The 16976-nt window shown below is 36.4% G+C and overlaps 1 protein-coding gene across 11 annotated transcripts in view; it reads left to right on the top strand.

The window, feature by feature from the left end:
• Positions 1-16976, top strand: part of LOC144313251 (uncharacterized) — a 270639-nt gene that overhangs the window by 119555 nt on the left and 134108 nt on the right. For 3 of the 11 annotated variants that reach the window (XR_013378974.1, XR_013378969.1, XR_013378967.1), the window contains 2 exons: positions 1736-1870; positions 5983-8374. The exons of 3 other annotated variants lie outside the window; for them this stretch is intronic. Coding sequence is in view for 1 of the 8 variants with exons in the window: in XM_077896414.1 (XP_077752540.1) it covers positions 1736-1792; positions 5983-6143 (218 nt within the window). In the remaining 7 variants the exon portion in view is untranslated. Of the gene's footprint in view, positions 1-1735; positions 1871-5982; positions 8375-16976 lie in introns of those variants that run through there. 5 more of the 11 variants (XR_013378976.1, XR_013378973.1, XR_013378966.1 and 2 more) reach the window with 2 other exon arrangements.

A 16976-nucleotide genomic window follows, 5' to 3' on the forward strand; every position in this document is an offset into this window, starting at 1 on the left:
ATACCATGTTTCCAATGTGATTGTGGCAAAGCTGTACTCCAATAAATTGTTCCAAGATATACAGAACAAAGGCCTATTTGGGGTTGTGACATATCATATGTTCTGCTTGGAGATTCATAATGTGTATTAGCATATGAATATTTCAGACTCTTCTTGCCATGTAGGAACGTATGGCATGCCATGTTGGCCATGCCATATCCATGTAATACCTCTTAACTACCTAGGCAGATCATTTTGAGAACTGCTGCTAAGGTACAGTGATAAAGCTAGGAAGAGTTTTTGGTGGAAACTAATATAAGGAAAGTACAGCTTTAGGAACTTCATTCAATTTTTATTGAAGTCCCAATATATATTAGGCACATTATGACTAATCAGTCCAAAATATGAGTGCCAAATCAGTCCTTGAGGACTTAGGATTTCTGAAAATTACTACCTTCTGCTTAAGAAGTATAAGATATCTGCTACTTGGAGTCAGTTTACCTATCATGCAAGTAAAACAATCAGCTTTTGCTTAAAATATCAAGATAATCACAAAAGACATAACCAACTCTTCCTCAAAATAATCATTTATAGTAAATGGTCACTGTCCTTTGCTGAGTAGATGTGATATATTAATTGTGACAAATATCTATTGTAATTGACATTTAAAACATAACATCAAGATATTTCAAAATATTCTTTCCTGGTAATGTTGTTTCAAAGAAGCCTTTTTGGTGATCTCTGAAAGGACCTATATGAAACCATATTTGGAGGGGCCTACATTTCATTTTATAATGAATTATCTCCCATTTTAATTGAAAATGTTACAACTTTTTATGTTAATCATGATAGAATGCCTCAGAGGACTTTTTTAATTATATTTTTATGGCTTGACCAATTTTATGTTTAATTTTTAATTTCTTTTTTCTTTCTTCATGTAGTATTCTTCTTTTTAATGCGCTTTTATCTTCAGTGAGCACGCTAGCATTACTCAGTGCCTCCTACAGCTGTTGTTAGTTGTCCTCAGGCTCAAAATCTCAGACTCATTCAAGGGCATTTTATTTGTCAATAATCACTCTATCTCCTTTTTTAAAATGTAGCACTTTTTAAAGATAATTACATATTTTTAAGTCTTTGTAGAACATGGGGGTCCATTGCAAATCCTTGCTTTATCAAATGTTGTTTATTAAACTACAACTTCTTTAGCTTTGTCCTCTCTTTCTCCTTCCCTCCCTTCTTTCCTTCCTTCCTCCCTGTCTTTTGGGCAGATCCGGTTTTCTTCCTATCATATGGAGCAGTTTTAAAGGAATTTGAAACTATGCACTTAAAGATATGGGGATCATATATGGCAAATTTCCAATCCTACTTATTTTTGATATGTTAAGATCGTCTAAAATGTATAGCATAAGTATAGCTCTACTTATGCCATCAGAACCTTTCTTCAGTTAGCTAATATCATTATATGTTATTGGTAAACATGCTATTTGCAATGGAAATCTTTACATGTATAATGTCTAAAATTCCCCAAATATGGGTCATAATATATCCCATGGTTCATTTATCTATGACAGAAATATGCCTTTGATTTTAAATTCAATACATTTTGTTAGTTGACATGCCAAGGAATGGACTATAATCATGATGAAGCTTGGACTTCCTATTGCAATGCACTCTTTTCATTTGCTAGAAAATGTTAGATTTGTCTAAATTTTTATAATAGAAAAGCCTTAATGAACACATAATTTCATTTTTATAGATCAATCATTTTGGACATTTGGCGGAAAAAAACAGCTTAACATCAGCTTGCAACAGGGTAAAGTTGCCAAAGAGACAATTCGGAATGAATCATAATGTATCTTTATACCAACGTAACTCACACTGTACTTTGCAAGTATGGATGTGGTCAATTTTTGTTTCCTTTTAGATTCACTGAAGTATTTTTATTCAATACATAAAGTCATTGTCCTATCACCTTAATGCTTTCAGTTTGAATTGTATTGAATTGGTTTGGCAAGTGAAATACTCTGTACCTTTGCAATAAATTTAGAAAGGGAAGTTTGAAAGTGATCAAAGTCCATTTGCAGATATCAGACTGAAACTAACAACTTTATAATGAGACCTTTGATACTGTCTTCATTTCAGATATATTGGCAATTTGAGGGGTTAGCCATGAGTTTTCCATTTATGGAGAGAATTTTATGAAATCCTAGAATTATTTAATAGAACTCTTAATGGCAAATTCTATAACTTTGTATACCACCAACTAAACTGATAGAGACTGAAAAATATTGCAAATAGAATGTTATAACTCTGTAGTGCCTAATTTTAGTAATGACATTTAATTCCCCTTGTTTGAAATTAACAAAGAGTAAGTTAGAGGTGACTTTATCTTGTTAAATTATAGGTCTTAAATTTAATTGCAATTCACCCGAGAGCACTTAGCTGAAGTATTTACCTGCATTAATTTACGGAATTCACACCTCAACTATAATGGATTAAAAGTCCACATTTTTTTATATAAAAACAATTAAGTCATCTCTAAACATTTTATTACTTGCAGATAATATTTCAAGGCAATTGTGTATCTCATTTCATTGCCTCGATAAACTCAAAAGCCTAATGCTTTTGTTTAATATAAAAATTAAGGTTTCAGAATCACCACAGTGATTGTTTCCTATGGAAGAATGTATTACTTCATAGATTTTAAATTGCTCAAGGGTACAAAGAAATATTAAAAAATAATTTCATAGATCATAACAAAGCCAATGTTTTATATTGTTTTTTGCAAAATTCAAAATTAATTTGAGTAGCTAAGTCTATTAACATCAAAGAGTAAATCTATTTAAGTGAAAAATTATTTTCATATGTAAGCTTCTTTATGAAACAATTTTATGAAGAATATTAATGGAAATTTTTTCTTACATATTGAATCATTTACCTTATTTGATGTGTTTTCCTGGAAAGCAAATATATTTTTCTTATTATGTCCCTCCTAGGAGATATTAAAAAGTCATGTATAATATTTTTGTTTTACAATCAGTGATCTAGCATTTGTACAGTCATTTCTCAGAATTTCATTCTGGATGCCTCTGTACTAGTGAAAAGATTCTCCTTGTCCTTTGAGGACAAGATACTCCTTAAATAAGTTGACAGTATAAGTAACAAAGCATTCCACTTCTGCAGTTGAACATATTTAATTTTGCAACCAACTGCAACTCCTATTCCTATAATCCAGTGTTGTCGCTACCCAACTGCGTTGTTGGTGGATGGGGAATTTTTCTTTCCCACCCCAGCCTCCTCTCCTTTCTTAATCTATATTATAAGAAGAATCAGCTGCATTTGATGTACAAAATGCAAAGCTATCAAGTGATCTGCCATTGTTTCTGGCACCTACTCAATTATTGAGTGTCACCATTGAGCAGTTCACAGATAGTATTGTCTGGATATGCATGTTTTAATCACCAAAGAAAATTTGTGCTTTTTCCCCATCATAAAAAAGTAAGGAAAACTTCAAGTGAAAATCCATGTCGACACACCTCACTCAAAATGGAAGAAACTACAGGTGGTTGTTTTCATATCTGAGATTTTCAATTTTAGAAAATGTCTTCTTTCACAATGTAAAATTCAGAACTAATGTACTCCTTTCTGTTAAGAACTGTAGAGAAATGCTGAAGCCCACCTGAATGCTGGAAGCCACACAGGTCTCCCTCCCGCCCTCTCTCTTCTCTTTCCATCTGCTTCTCAGTAGATCAGAGCACTCTTCTGGTGTCCTGAAATGCGAACAATCCCTAAGTCCTGTCCGTGGACTCTCCACCACAGCTTTTCTTTCTCTGTGACCCATAAGTGACTAGGGATGTCTGAGGCCCTTAGCTTGTTCCAGATTGAAGGGAAATTTGACAATCCTTAAACCCACACTGGTATCTTTGTGAGTTTCCAAGGAAGACAAAGCAGACTTTTTCCCTAGAGCTTAAATTGGAAAGGTTTCTCCTGTCTGTGCCCTTCAGTGCACATTTTGTGTCTTTGTGGAAGTGCTGAGGGAAGAAGGCCAAGTTTTTCTTTGATTCTTTCCACTACAATACAAGCTCATTCACAAAGCATGTCCTACTCTTTCTTAGTTTCCAAGGGCAAAGCATGGTGGACTTGTTCCAAACCAGGGGCCACATGATTGTGCTTTCAGGCATCACTGCTCCTCTGCTACTGTACCAAGGAACAGCAGATTTAATCTAATTGAATTTTACCACAGTGATTTATTTACTTCTTGCTCAAGGAATATTCCCATTGCATAAGTTTAGTGTTTGCAATGAACTATGAATCGTGCTGTATATGATGAATACTGAGAAGAACACGAGTTCTTAGAACATGTAAGCAGCGAGTGTCCAATAATTGTTTCATAAATTTAAGTCTCTTATAGCTCATCCAAAGATAAAAATAACTCCACTATCAGGACTTTGCCCTGATAGGTAGCTGCCTGAGCACTGATGGGAATCTCAGAAACAACTCCAGGTGATATTAAAATCTGTGAGTCTTCTCTACCCCCAGGACTAAAACCAAAGCAGAGTCACTAATGAGCAGCGATGCAAAAACTATCCAGCATCCACATTAACTTACTGATTGAAGAGTTCAGTGCTAAGCCATGTCATTTAGGGGAAATGTCCATAATACGCTAGATAAATAAACCATTTAATTAGGAATTAAATTAGAGTGGCTGCAGCTATGACTTACAAAGTTATAAAATCTATATGAAATGTTAAAGAGTTCATCTAAATCCAACTGGGGTGTTGAATCATATGAAGATGCCAATATTCAACTGTTTTTGACCTGCAAAAACAGAGATTTCATATGGTTAATCCAATAATCAGCAGATGTACTGTCTAAGACTGTCTACTTGAATTTTCATTTAGTGTGGTAACTACTGATTAAATCTTAAAGAGTACTGACTGCCAAACTATTATTTAATTAATAGTGATTATGCATATTCTTTATAGTTTTTCTTCTTGGGGGAAAATATGGTATCAGAATACTGCTGTCAAGGGTCAGGCTTTCTTCTAATTATGCCCCAGTCCCAAATCCCTACATCTAAAGTGCTAGTCTGTTATTACCAGAAGACAAAAACAGAGTGATAATTTGTAGTTCTCTGCAGCATTTGTACAATAAATTTCCAATGGATGGATAGATAGATGATAGATAGATAGATAAATAGATAGATAGATAGATAGATAGATAGATAGATAGATAGACAGATAATAAAGTACGAGTTTAGCATCTTGGAATAATCTAAGAGAAAATTAAAGGCCCTCTGGATTTTAGGTATTTTACAAACATCTCTTTGAATAAACTGCAACATAAAAATGTAACCCCAGTATTCAAAACTGAAATAATTGCCTTTGTTGAAGGATAAGAATGAAGTGTCCCTAATTATTAACTATCAGATTCCTTCTCAGTGCCTTAGGCAGAAGCAGCTCTGGTTTTGAGCAGGTGAAACTCCTGTTTTACTGTCAGAAGTATTGTAGTGATGGTGCAAAGCATTTTAGCCTGAAAATCTGCAATTCAAGCTATAATATTTGAAAGCCAGAACAGTTTCAGAATATCTGTTTCTGTGATAAGGTAGCAGGACAAAATAATAGCAGGGTCATGCAGCCACTGGGGATAAAGAAATATGCTCATAAAAAGAAACTATGGGAATTATTTTTTAAATAATTGAAGAAATTACCATTTTCTGAAAAGAGTAGATATGTGTACAGATCAAACTACCTGACCATCTAATTCCTCATTATGGCTCCAGCTGAATTTCTTGATAGAATTATACCTGCATTACCATCAGCTGCCTCTTCTCGGTCTTAAGTATAATTCCATTTAGGGACTCTGTTATTATATCAAAACAGAATAAAAATCTAGTTATATAGTTCAAGAGTTTTCACAATTGGGTGCTCTTTGATTGTGCATTGTGCAAACCACTCATCTAACTAACCCTTGATTCATCTTTATCGCCTCGTCTTATTTTAGTATCTTTGAAGAGCATCTGCCTGGAAGTGCCTGGGATGACAGTTCTATTGCATGAGCACTGTGTTACTAGGACCATAAGCAGAGAATTACGGAACTGGGCAGAGTCTTTTACAATGAAGACAACCGCAGCTCAGAGAATCACACAGCCACTTTTGGACTGATGAGAGCCCTTTCTACTTTACCTTCATTCCCTGCCTCACATGCATGTAAAGTTTAGTTGCACTCATCCTATATGAACTCTGTAGGATTACCTATGCCAACACTCTATTTCTATTCCTATACCAACACTACAGGAATTCAGTAGATATAGTAAATTAAAGGCAAGTGAATCAAAAGAAATAATGTATTCAGACACCCCATTAGTTTCCCAAGAACAGGCAATATATATTAAGTTTCTTTATTATCTTTTTATAGTGAAAACATAAAGGAAGTAGAACGTATTTCTGAGTTTAAGGCACTCAGAATATCTTAGCTGCTTTTTGTTTGTTTATTCATTTGTTTTGCTTTTCAGATTCCACATATATGTTGGTGGGTGGGAGGTACAGGCTTCCAGTTACAGAATGAATAAGTCACAGGAATCGAAGGTACAGCATAGGGAATACAGTCAATAGTACTATAATAGTGTCGGATAGTGATAGATGGTAGCTACACTTGGAGTGAGCATAGCATAACCTACAGAGCTGTGGAATCACTGTCTTATGCATCTGACACTAGTGTAACATCATGTGTCAACTATACTCAAATTAAAAGAAAACATTTTAAAAGAAAGCATGGCAATTGGACCACTTACCTCTCAGTGCTAGCTGAATTTATGAATTCATTGCAGTCATCCATATGAGCCAACTCCTAACATTTGCACAAGTCACTCCTCTACTCTGTACAATCTGGCTAGTAGTTGATGAATACCTACATGGACCTCTTCAGCAGATCAAGGGCTAGTAAAAGAAGAATTCTGGCCAGTTGCAGTTCATAGGAGGCCACCAAAGGAAAATGGACCGATTCTCATTTTATCTATAACAAGATAAAATTAAGATTTTCAAACTAAAAAAAAAAAAATTCTCAGCTGTCTTAATCTTTCAAAAAACTTTTACAGTGGATTTTTCTGCTCCACCTTTGCTTAGGTAGAACTCCCAGAAATCACAAACTTGGCTGTAGTTCTTCAAAAGAGTTAATAATTCCACCCTAAGAAGACAACATCAAAACAGGTTCAGAATGAGTAAAGTGCTTTAAAACCTCTTGGGGGCTATTTACTTGTAATTTGTTATTTTGGGGACTGTCAAGGCAGCTTTTATGAATGGGAAATAATTGTTATTTACAGCCTTGTTTGCCTTTAATGGACGCATATGTGCTGCCAAGGTTACCCAGGGTTTGAAAAGGAAGAAGATTCACTTTCCCTTGTTTTTTTAGATCAGTGGTTTGTTGAATCTGAAACAAAGCAAAAATGATTTTCTTTCTGTTATATTAATAAAAAGAAAAGAACGGAAGAGGGGAAACTTAGACTGTGCTCATGTCAAGTGGAATGCAGCACTGATTACACCATCATTAAGTTAATTTGTATAACACAGGCTGCCAGTATGAACAATTCAATGCTGGAAGTAGAACTTTTAACCTGAATTATTTAGTATTTCTGTTGTTAGTCTTTGTTCTGGATTAAATCGCAGATTTTAAAAAAATAAGGAAAAAGTAAGTACTCAAAAAAGATTTTGAACAGAACTTTGAGAAAATCATTTCTATTCAAATGGGTAGGCACACTATGCCCAATTCACAAATGTGACCTGTCTCTTAAATCTTCAGAACTACCGACTTCCTCTTGCCATTAAACTTGGCTTCTTCCTCACATAGTTTGAAGATATATACATCCAAGGATAGCTTTATTGGCATATGCAGCTCCCTTGCTTCTGCTGCAAAACAGTGAGACTGTTAACACTCAAGAAGTTGCCTCTCTGCCATAAAAAAATTCAACTTAAAGCTCTAGATAAAACCTTAATTAAAAGGTGTGGAAACAAATGCATTGTGCATCCAGCTGTACTACTTGCTAGAAGCACTCTGCCGAACCACCAGAGAGAGTTCTGCAGGTAATGGACTTTTTCCATGAGAAATACCTGGCTGCTAGCAACACACATTCTTGACCTCCCCTCTTGGGAGGGAATGCATTTTTCCCTACGTATAGTTGCTGACCAACGACTGCCTCGTAGATCAGGACTCCCTTGGAGAATTTCACGTGAAATATGCTCCTACTATGAGGGCCATAAGACAGAGGTGAGGTCTTAAATCTCCAGTTTGGAGTCTCATTTTGAGAAGTCAAGCTGGGCAATGCTCTTGGTTCACTGCCATGTCTAAAGTGTATCCAGATTTCTGATTTTTTTTTCTCTTCCCTTTAGCATTACACAAGTCTAACCAACTAAGATACAGATTCTACATTTCACAGTGTCATGTGAAAGTTTGAATAAAAAGTAACTTTTCAACCAACATTTTCTCCTGCTACTGTGAAGATGTCATTTGTTGATTCACTGTCCTTGGCCAGGCACCTTTTTGTACTCAGCAAATACAGTTAAATGAAAGAATGCAGGCTCATAATGTGGATGCTACTATTCCTTTTAGCTAGGAACTGAGGAAATCACAGCCTTAAGCAGTTAAGTAACAGACCCAAAGGTCATGCAGCTCATAAGTGACATAGATCAGATTTCCAACCCAGGCAATATGACTCCAGAGCCCATCTTCTTAAGCAGTACAGTCTCTCTTCCTTACAAAAAGACCTTGCTTTTCTCTGAGTTAAACCAATTGAATTCTTTTTTATCCAGGGATGAATCTAGATTTTGTAGGGACTGAAGCATTACAATTTGGAAGATCCTCCTTAAGGGGAAAAAAAGAAAAAAAAAATAGCAATACAAAATTAACAGCAGAGACTTGGAAGAGGACCATGCAAGTAATGGGCCCCAATTTTACAAAAATTATAGCAAATTACTTCTAATTTCTATGCAGCAATAATGGTTGTAAGAGAGATTTTTCTCCAAGAACTTGGAAAAATCCTTGTTCTGAGGCATTTGGAATACAAAGACATGGCTATTAGCCTCAAGTATCTTACAGTCTTTGAGGGCAGACAGACAGGTTAACAGATAAAATCCAGTGTGATAAATGCTATAAAATAAGAGTATATAAAACACTCAAGAAGTCCCTCCTGTGTTTAGAGATTGGACTCCCAATTCCATCACTGCCACAAAGCCTGCCCATACCTTTCTATCCCTCACTTATCTCTGAAGTGATGAGACACTTTAGATATATAACAAAGTAACACATACCAAGTTGTGTGATTAGGCCTGGTCTTCCTAAGTAGACTGCCAGCTCTTTGCAGGTATGTGGTCTGGCTGTCACCACAGGTTCTCAGGACTGGGTATTGACTATGTGGCTGAGTGAATGATAGCTGGATATTGATGGGGCATAGCAATCTTTCTAGCAGCAGAAGCCACGGAGCCACCCAGGTGCCCCATCACTTCCAGTTTTCAATGAGTCCCAGAGTCTCAGAGTATGAGTCATCTGATTATTTTTTAAAAGTTTGCTGAGAATCCTTAAAACCACAACATGAAGGATGCCTGGGTGGCTCAGCGGTTTAGAGCCTGCCTTCAGCCCAAGGCATGATCCTGGAGTCCTGGGATCAAGTCCCACATCGGGCTCCCTGCACAGAACCTGCTTCTCCCTCTGCCTGTGTCTCTGCCTCTTTCTCTCTCTCTTTCTCTCTCTCTCTGTGTGTGTGTGTGTGTATCTCTCATGGATAAATAAAAAAATAAATCTTTTAAAAAATTTAAAAAAATAAAACCACAACATGATATGTAAACCAAGTATGTCAGGCTAATGGGTCAAGACATAGAGATAAAGAAGGATGTTCAGACAGTTAGGTTCCCTAAAAGAAAATTTTAATGAAATTTTGAAACTACATACAACAAAAATGAAGTCTTATAGTCAAATTTCACTTTAGTTCTTTAAATTTAGTTTTTCTTTTTTAGACCTATTTGACAACTGGGTTTCCAGAGGTGAATAAAAAGAAAACACATACAACCACATCTTTGTTACCTGAATTGTATCTTATCCTCAACAAGTATAGCTTCATAGTTACTAACTTGCATCCTTAATCAAATGTTTGAGTGTCTTACACCTTTTGGCTCACTCATATGTTTTTTACACATAGGGTATAACATTTGAAGACCAAACAGTTCCAGCTACATCTTTTTTTTAGTCTGTTTTTTGGGAGATATAAACCAAGAGTTAATCTGAGAGCTGAACTACCAGAAAGCTGAATGAAAATGAAGATGTTCACAGTGGGCATCTTCCTTATATTTAAAATCAAAGACCCCCACAACCTATAGTTGTAAGGAAGCTTTGGCTTCAGTGATTTTAAAACATATTTTTTAATAGAAGCTTTTTCTACCCATTTTTATCCAAAAGACACACTATGCAGAACACTTATATCAAGCAAACAAATAAGCAAAACCCAAAACAGCTTAATGACTAACAGAAGCAGAGGTGCTCTGGTTAAATCAGAATTGGAGGCTTAGAGTCCTCTTCACCATCCTAACCCCTCACTATCCCCAGAGGTACTTCTGTGGACCCTCCTCAGATGCTGCAGAATACAATGTGGAAACCCCTGATCTCATTCATTGCTTTCTCTCCCCCATGGAAGAGTCCAGTTGCTGCTTGAACAGTGTAAGTGATAAGCCCACCCCCGTCCCACTCCCTTATAGGCATCTTTTTCTATTTGTGAACATAATAGAATATTAGAAAGGAATTCTATACATTGGTGCAAATTTTGTCCATGTAACTTCAATCAGTTGGCTATTGTCTTAGTCTTTGGAACTCTAAATCTCTTTTCCACATCACAGCACTTCAGTTTTATAAAGATTGGTGTAATGTCTTCTTTTCTAGTCTAAGTATCCCTACTTATTTCTACCTCTCCAGAAATGACATGATCTCCTTAGGTTATATCTGGAATTGCTTCAGGTCATTCTGGATGTACTCTTCCAGGTATGGAGGACTGGCCAAGGATGAATATAGAGGACCTGCCTTCTCCAGTGTTCTCAAGGCTTGACTTCCACTAATGAAACCTAAGACTGATTAAGTTTGCAGTCAACAGAAACCAGATCTTCTCCATATAAACAAATGATTTTCTAGTTAGCTCAAACTTCTAACAGGTTATGTGTTGAAATGAAGTTATAGAATATTTGGAGAATAGTTACCTATGTACACCATATTGCTTTTAGCATGTACATATTTTTCCAGTTGTCTACTATTGAGGATTATCCACAATTTGCAAACCTGTAGGACCAAAAGAAATTGATGAGTAATATATTATTTAATGTAATAAAGATAAGAAAACTTGGCCTGGAGACATTGAATGATGAGCAAATGTTTGCCCACCCAATTACCACAGTGTGACTGTATGTCCCAATTAGCCTGGAACAGTCACAGTTTTTATGCCAGCTGTCCTAGTGACATAGTTAATGAAACCTTTTTTCTAGAAAGAAATAAATGTCTAGGTTTGGAATTGTTTTTCAAGATTTATTTATTTTAGAAAGAGGGAGAGAGAGTGTGTGTGAGTGGGGTTAGGGCAGAGAGGGAGACAAGCAGACTCCTCGCTGATCAGGAAGCCTGATATGAGACTGAATCCCACGATGCTGAGATCATGACCAGAGCTGAAATCAAGAGTCAGACACTCAAGCGACTGAGCCACCCAGACACCTCTAGGTTTGGAAAATAATTTAAATGATTGCCTTAAGTAAGGGCTCTTTCTGCTGTATTACACTGTTTCTTATGCTAACTCTGTCCACCTTTGGATCTGCACGTGATAATGTGATGTAGGACATTCAAAGAACTGAAATTACACAGATTTTCTTCATAGATTCAGACATCAGAAAACCATCCCAATCTAGATAAATGAATCTTGGATGGCTTTCAGTGCTGACATGTCTGAACAAAAACATCCCTCTATGTAGAACTCTGAGTAGACAAAACACATCTAACCAATCAGACTATGATAGAAGGGTCTAACAATTTTTTTATGGTACTAGAAGATATTTTGCAGTCATGGTAAAGTCATAGTTTAAGAAGCCAGACCTAGATAACTCTATTTCTTCCAGTATGTGAAAATGTACAAGTTGAGTGCTCTGTAAATGATGGGAAATTAGTTTAAAAGTAGAAAAATAGATTTTGCCCTCTTCTCTCCATTCTTTCCTATAAGCAAAAAATATAGAGAGAGTATTTTAGGAAGTATATTGAAGGATATATTTAGGATTCATAAATGATTATCATGTGCACGTATGGGAAATGAGATGAAGTTTTATACTGTGGTCAATCATAAGTGCTTATATAGTGACGCACACTTTGGTAACTGCTAGAACTTAGTTATTAGAAGCTATAAAAATATGCAACAATCCATAAAATACTTTGAAGATTTTTTTTGTGTGTTTTGTGAAAAAGACTTTTGGTTGCTTCTCTGAGATGGCTATAATGGTTTGAGCAAGAAATAATATGTTGTCACATAAATACAATAGTGGTCTAATCACGAAGTTTGAAAAGATAGTGACAATAATAAATGTAAACTACTAATGTTATTGTTTGAGGCATCTGTCAAGTTGTATTAGACCTTAAATTTCCTACATGAGAACATTTGAGCACTCATCAATCACGTATCATTCCCAAAGGCAACCAATCATCGTGGCTGTTTCTCCATTAGGACAATGCCAAGCTTAAAGATTTTAAGTCCTGCCAGTGGCAGTAAAACTAAGTGTTCTTAGGGGAAAGATATAAAGGATATTTTTTTCCTCTTTTGGTAGGTGCACTAAAAATGGTCACCAAACAATTGACTTTGATTTGACAGCTTACAAAGTGTCATTAAAAAGATTTTCTATAATCTCTTTTTATATTCCTCACGATAAAAAGAACTTACCTGTAACTTATGTTACTATATAAGTCCCTATATTTTATACAGACTTTTCTCTGAGACTTTCAAAAAATAATTTTACATATATATGTGAGTGAGTATGCCTGTGTCTGTGTATGACTCTTTTGTTTCTGGGGGTAAATTTGCACTTTATTCAGAAAACTAGAGGGTATCTTATCAAGGCAATGTAACTAATTCTGACCCCATGCAGACATTTTCAAGACATTTGAGGCCTGTATCTTTTTTTTTTTTTTTTAGATTTTATTTTTTTATTCATGAGAGACACACATACACAGAGAGGCAGAGACACAGGCAGAGGGAGAAGCAGGCTCCGTGCAGGGAGGCCGATGTGGGATTCAATCCTGGGTCTCCAGGATCAGGCCCTGGGCTGAAGGCGGTGCTAAACTGCTGAGCCACCTGGGCTGCCCTTGAGGCCTGTATCTTATACAGATATATAGAAACCTAAACCTTAGATATGCATTGCCTCATACCTTTTAGATACAAATAGTTCTATATATTATAGATACAAAAAGGCATATATCTTATAAACACAGAGCTTGGGGCACCTGGGTGGCTCAGTGGTTGAGTGTCTGCCTTTGGCTCAGGTCATGATCCTGGGGTCCTAGGATCGAGTCCCGCAGGAGGCTCCCCACCTATGTCTCTGCTTCTCTGTGTGTCTCTTATGAATAAATAAATAAAATGTTTAAAAAAAAACACATGCAGACACACAGAGCTCCTTACCTAATGCACTCATAGGCCTACCCTTTGTGGACACATGTTGGCTTACTCTTAGAAGCCTGTACTATATAGATACATATAGGCCTAAAACCATACCGACTCATAGAAGCCTATAAGGCCTTAGAGACATGTATAGGAATTTGCCTCATACACACATATAGGCCTATATAATCTATAGATACCCATAGGCCTATAGCTTATAGACTCACAAGGCCTATATCTTATAAAAAGTGACTAAAAATTTCATAATGAATACATTAAAGACCTAAGTACACACAACTGAGATCTCCTTCTAATCACAGAACTTTGAAAATTGAAGGTTTATCATTCTGGGCTCTCTCTTCCTTATGAACATTTGATGAACAAGGACACTGACTCCAGATAATTTGTGCTAGGCTCACAGATTTGATCCACGGGGATGAGCTCAAAGTATTCTGATTCAAGGCCTTATATATTTTCTTAGTGCATAATCATAACCATATATTACATCTTAAGAGAGTTTTTCAACCTAAATCCTCTTTAGGTGTATATTCTGTGTTTGTAGAACATTGATTCAGGTTAACTGGTCCTGTTTACTTCAACAATTCAAGCTCCAGATTTAGTTAGCACTTAATTTTTGTGCAATCTTTTTGTTCAACCTCCCTCATGGTATGCTCCTTTACATACAAGTATCTAAAACCCCACTCCAGTTAAAAAAAAAAAAAAAAAATCTCTTAAGATATCCTAAAGCCTTCTGATATTTTGCATTGAATACGTTTCATTTAAAATATCACCAAGGCAGGTTATTGTCGACTTGTTGTAATTTATTTAAATTGCCATTGGCTTCATTTCCATTTTTGGAGTCCTTAGCTTAGCATTCCAGAGACAAAAAGTGAATCTGAGTTCAGAAAATGCAGTATATTTTTTGAAAATGTGTGTTACATCTTATTAGGCCTGTAAATAACAAAGGATTTCAAAAACTAAAAATAAATAGATACCTAATGTTAAGCTGGATACATTCTCTTCAAAATGAGAAGATGAACATTTTTAGAAAGGCTGTCACAGATATTGGAAACTGCCGAGAAGCTAGTGCAGGCTGGATATAGTATGGAGTATTGATTCAGATGTCATAATTAAATGAGCCTGAGACTGAGCTCAGATAGAAACTGTTTGGAAAGATGGATAAAGAGTCAGGAAGAGATATGAGTTAGAGTCTCTTCTCCTAATAGTACTTGTCAGAATTTCAAGGGTGAGAGGTTCTATCAATTGGAACAAGAACGGTGTGGGTGTGATGGAGTTTGGCACCTTATCAATTCTCTCCTTTCTAAGAGAGCATGTGTCTGACATCTGTGATTTATTTCCGATCTACCAGTCTGGTGAGCATGAGTCTTGAGTTTGCTGCCAAATTACTGTACTCGTCTACATGCTAAAAGGCTGCTGTCACATTTAAGACTGTCAGAAATTCACATCCTTCCCATGGGTGATCCCAGAGAATACATATAATAGAGACTTGCTTTTGCTTATGGAGAGTCATGTGTGGGAGTTACATTGTTGCAAATCAATTAATATTATACCAAATTACCAAATTAGCTTCCCCCTCTCAACTTCTGCATAGATGGTTAAAACAGTATTATAGCCATATAAATGGAAATATAAAATATAAAAAAAATTCTCCTATAATCTCACCACCCTAATACAAATGTTACCTCTGCAGTTTCTGTCTATATGCATTCTATAATATTGACATTTATTCTTAGAAAAGATTTTCTGGGGGCACCTGAGTAGCTCAGTCAGTTAAGCATCCAACTCTTGGTTGAAATCATGTACTGCATCAAGCTCTGGGCTGGGCATGGAGCCTGCTTAAGATTCTCTGTCTCTCCCTCTCCTGCCACTTGCTCTTTCTCTCTCTCTCTCAAAAAAGAAAGAAATAAATAAGAAAGAGATTTCTGATTATTAGCAATTTATTCCCATAAGAGGAGATTCCCCTCCTAAGTGGGAGGAGGGTATAATCTTGGTTGAATTGTGAAAAAGGAGGAGCATTCTAAAACCCATGACATACTAGTGGGATGGAAATGAATTAAATTGCAATGATCCCTGAAAAAGACACATTTCCCTTATCTCTGGTGTAGCTCTTGAGAGGTTTTCTCATTCACCAGCCAACTTTGTACAGCTAAGGCTCTCTCATCTTCATATCCTTACCCTGGAGAGAGAGAAGCAGGTGATATACGTACAGAGGGCATCACTGATAGTCAATATGTTTCTCTAAATGCCACCTCCTCCTAGGCCTGTGGCAAGGAGAGATATCATTTAAAGTTGACACTGCAGTTCCTCTGGCCATTTGAATTGTGACCTTCCAACCCAGGAACTGGCCCAGATCTACAGGATTTATCAAAAAGACCTTAATATTGCAGAATGGCAGCCCTCACCAATCATTCCTTCACTATCTCCCTCCTCCTCTTTATCCTCATTATTAGAACAGTCATTATTTTAAGCCACTCTGTTGCCTCGGGGTCTGTAAGATGCCCCTTGTGATAATTCTCTATGGCAAATATACCTACATAACCTTTCTCTGTTCATTTGCCCTAACCTTCCCCCTAGAGGAAATTTGCAAATGTCCTTTATTCTTCAGGGCATTTGCACTAAAAGGCTTTTGCCATCCATTTTCTTGCCTAAGAGTTGTAAACAAACAAAACAAAGAGTTCTATTTATTGAAAAGTTAACTTCCTACAGTAGGATACAAATGTTTGTGAATGATTATGAATATTGTAGGAATTGTTTTAGGGCTGTTGGGAAGTGCTTACTTTTAATTTTCTTTCTTTCTTTCTTTCTTTTTTTTTTTTTAGAACTCAAAAACTAGAAAGATCCTTAGTTTATTCCACTACCCAAACACCCTAGTCCCACAAATAAGGAAGAGGAAGTTAGAAGCTTCAGCTTGTTGGCGCAAAACCTGAAAGCCAACAGTCTAGCAGAGCCTTTGCTAGATCATTGATTGATCTCTAGCTTACTCCCTGGGAGTCCTTGAGCAGTTTACCCAGGTCCTCCCCATCCCTTGGTCTTCTCAGCTGTGTGTTCAAAGAGAAGATACCAAAGTCTCCAGTTGTGAGGATTAAATGAGATCTTGTTGGCAAAATGCTTAGTACCATTCCTGGCGTATTTAATTACTGGGTGCTGCTCTTTCATGATCCTTCAGGTAGGAACTGAAGGTGGTGATAGTAACAGAATTATCATCATTCTTATGCCATACAGAGAGCCTCAATCTCTAAAACTCCATCTTTTTTCTTGCCACACATCCCTTAGTCTTAGGCGAAAGAGACTCTGTCTTTAAAGAGCACCACCTTGAAGAAAG

Source organism: Canis aureus, chromosome 1 (assembly GCF_053574225.1).
Source record: "Canis aureus isolate CA01 chromosome 1, VMU_Caureus_v.1.0, whole genome shotgun sequence".
Lineage (NCBI taxonomy): Eukaryota > Metazoa > Chordata > Mammalia > Carnivora > Canidae > Canis > Canis aureus.